We start from the raw sequence: 3213 nt of genomic DNA on the forward strand, positions 1-3213 counted from the left end.
TATTTTCTTCTACAAGAACTTTTATCCCTTCTCTTCATTATCTCTACTTCTTTCCTTTCTAGGTAAATTCTCTTTGCACTTATAACCAAGATGAGCAATGAAATGCATCAAAGCACCATGTAGGAGATCAAAGGATAGCTGTCACTGTTAACCCTGTATGAAAATTCACAATGATATTGACCTTCGATTGTTTAGCACAGAACCTCCCTATTCTACATTTATTTATATTTTCATGTGGTAACGTATATTGTATCAAAACAACTGCCTCTCGCGATATTATTAATCACATTGTGGATAGAGTCTAAGAATTGGATGAATTTCGAGGAGGATACTAATATAAACAATTATTAGTGAATCCGGAATAAATTCATATTTCGTGTAACACATACCTGAATAATAGAAAATAGCACAGCCTAATTGACACGTATAGAGTACACCCTGTGTGTGTGTGTTCGAGCTTGTGTGTGTGTGTGTGTGTGTGTGTGTGTGTGTGTGTGTGTGTGTGTGTGTGTGTGTGTGTATGTGTGTGTGTGTGTGTGTGTGTGTGTGTGTTAATTTCCATCAGCAAAAAAATCAGCAACCCAATAGTATCACCAAAAAAGCCGAAATCAAAACAGTATCTCCAACGCAGCCTACTTTTAAGAGTATCAACAATACAGCCGATCAAAATATGATCTGCAACACAGCCTGCATCAGGACATTAACTGTAGCAATAATTATCATCGCAGTACCAGTGCCATCACAACCATGTTACCACGACGGCTCCTTCCTGCTGCCTGACAAAGTTTTGTGGGAAGCGTATAGGGCCAATAAAGTGGGGTCCTTGAACGAGAAGTTCGTTCGTAGCGTGCGTTAACAGCGTCTCGTGGATATATAAGGAGACAGGAGGCGTGGAGCACCATCACACGGGACACAGCACAACACTGGTCGACATGAAGACCCTGGTGAGTCACAGTTTAACCCACGGAATGCAGTGCTTAATTTCTACAACATGCAGATGAATTTCGTCATCTTAGGTGCGATTTCTGTCGTGCAAGTGTTACTGAAAGCTATATCTAACGTCTCCATAAATCCGAACTAAGCTAAATAAAGTCGTCTGGATGCAGCAGTAATAAAGTACAGAATCCATCATTCAAGTGACGAGGGTGACAGTATCTTGAAGATCATGAGTTCGTTGTTAACTGTGGGTATTCATGGAATGAAAATTAACAGTAACATCAGACGGGTTGCCTTTGTTTGCATTACGCGATGTAAAGCACGGTTGTATTTTGATTCATGTAATACAAAATAATGATTTTCTAATTGTAACACAACTGAAGGAAATCAAGAGGATAGGTATACTGATCTCTCGTCTGTTCATTTACTTAGTGATTTGTTTCATTTGTATTTTGAACCACACGTATTAACCAATTGCCTGTCATCGTTATTGTCTAATTAGTGCATAGTTAACTACACTGTCTCTCCTCAGACTGTCGCTGCCCTGGCGGCCCTCTGCCTGGTGGCCGTGAGTGCCGAGCCAGAGCCAGAGCCAGAGCCTGGCTTCCTCCGTGGCGGCCATAGAGGTATTGGCTTCCACAGAGGAGGCTTTCGTGGAGGCTACGGAGGCTATGGTGGCTACGGACGCAAGAGGAGGAGCGCCGAGCCCGAACCCGAACCCGAGCCCGAACCAGGATACAGAAGGAGCTTCCTGTCCATCGGTGGTGGATACGGCGGCTATGGAGGTTATGGTGGCTACGGACGCTGGAAGAGAAGCGCTGAGCCCGAACCTGAGCCCGAGCCTGGCTTCAGAAGGAGGTTCGTGTCCTTCGGTGGTGGATACGGAGGTTACGGAGGCTATGGTGGCTACGGACGCTATAAGAGGAGTGCCGAGCCCGAACCCGAACCCGAGCCCGGCTTCCTGTCCTACGGCGGGTACGGTATTGGGTACGGTGGTGGGTATGGTGGCGGCTACGGTGGATATGGACGCTGGAAGAGGAGTGCTGAACCCGAGCCCGAGCCTGGCTTTCTTCGTGGCTATGGAGGCCACCGTTTCGGAGGCTTTGGTGGCTATGGAGGCTACGGCTATGGCTACCATGGGTGAGCTCTTGTCCAGTCGTCCGTCACCGATGGGTCATAAACTATAAACGTCGATGTATACAAAAAAAAATAAATACTCTCGTAATGTTATGGAATGCCTATGATTACTTCCTATAAACATATATTTATTATAACTGTATGCAAACGTGACTGGCGACTATGAAGTAAGGCCAAATCGAATATTTGACTTCTAACACACTTTGCATTATTAATTTTCCCAGATGTATCCCGGACGATTTCTATAGATGTTATATTTTCAACTGAATAAGCTCGTGCCCGAATATGACAACATACAACAACAAATTTCTGAAGTATGGCCGAAGTATATTTTGTTTCATAGACTGGGTATAGCGTATACTTTCCATAATACATTAAAAGGAACATTGTGGATGTTCTCTGATGTTTTGAGAACGCAAACCGTGACTGAAAAAGGAAAATTGTTACCAGTAGCATGAGTCCTACGGTAGCTACTACCTGCCTGTAAAGCTAAAACGTAAGTTTACGATGGGACTATGAGTAACTGCGATAAATGTGTGTGTGTGTGTGTGTGTGTGTGTGTGTGTGTGTGTGTGTCTGTATGTTGTAAATAATGTGTGTTGTAAATAACATTTAGAGTTTAATTCGAGTTGTCAGTGGATCTGCTGTTCAGTGACCGATAATTGATGCCAAGCCTGTATTTGTTATCTTGGGTTGATGTTTATGTATATATGTATGTGTGTGTATGTTTGTATGTATGTGTGTATGTGTATGTATATGTGTATACATATGTATATGTATATATATCTGTATGTGTATATGTATATTTGTGTGTATGTTTGTGTGTATGTGTGTATGTATTTATGTATATATTTTTTGCTTTGGAATATGTTTTACTAACTCAAGATTTTGACTGTATACTCCAGTTTCATCTACTGCTCTTAATAAAGTTATTTTTTACAAGAAATTGTATTTGGTGGACTACAGATGTGTAAGAAGTTTTGTCGTTTCATTCGTGTCGAGAAGTCCAGAGTTGTTACATAATACCCTATTTGTGTTTTGTAATATAAATGTAAGCTGTGGTCAAAAACTATGTATCTGTCTATGTGTGTGTGTGTGTGTGTGTGTGTGTGTGTGTGTGAAAACAACTTACATATGCCT

General features: G+C 42.0%; 1 protein-coding gene across 1 annotated transcript; it reads left to right on the forward strand.

Annotated features, from left to right (window-relative positions):
* Positions 1-932: 932 nt before the first annotated feature.
* On the forward strand, positions 933-2080 carry LOC145414220 (uncharacterized). The gene is made up of 2 exons (XM_080283797.1): positions 933-944; positions 1469-2080. Exons 1-2 carry the CDS (start codon positions 933-935, stop codon positions 2078-2080), a joined length of 624 nt encoding a protein of 207 aa, XP_080139923.1.
* Positions 2081-3213: the final 1133 nt, after the last annotated feature.

The sequence above is a fragment of the Coenobita brevimanus genome, chromosome 98, assembly GCF_032717465.1.
Source record: "Coenobita brevimanus isolate Jiangsu-jjx chromosome 98, ASM3271746v2, whole genome shotgun sequence".
In the NCBI taxonomy this organism is placed as follows: Eukaryota; Metazoa; Arthropoda; class Malacostraca; order Decapoda; family Coenobitidae; genus Coenobita; species Coenobita brevimanus.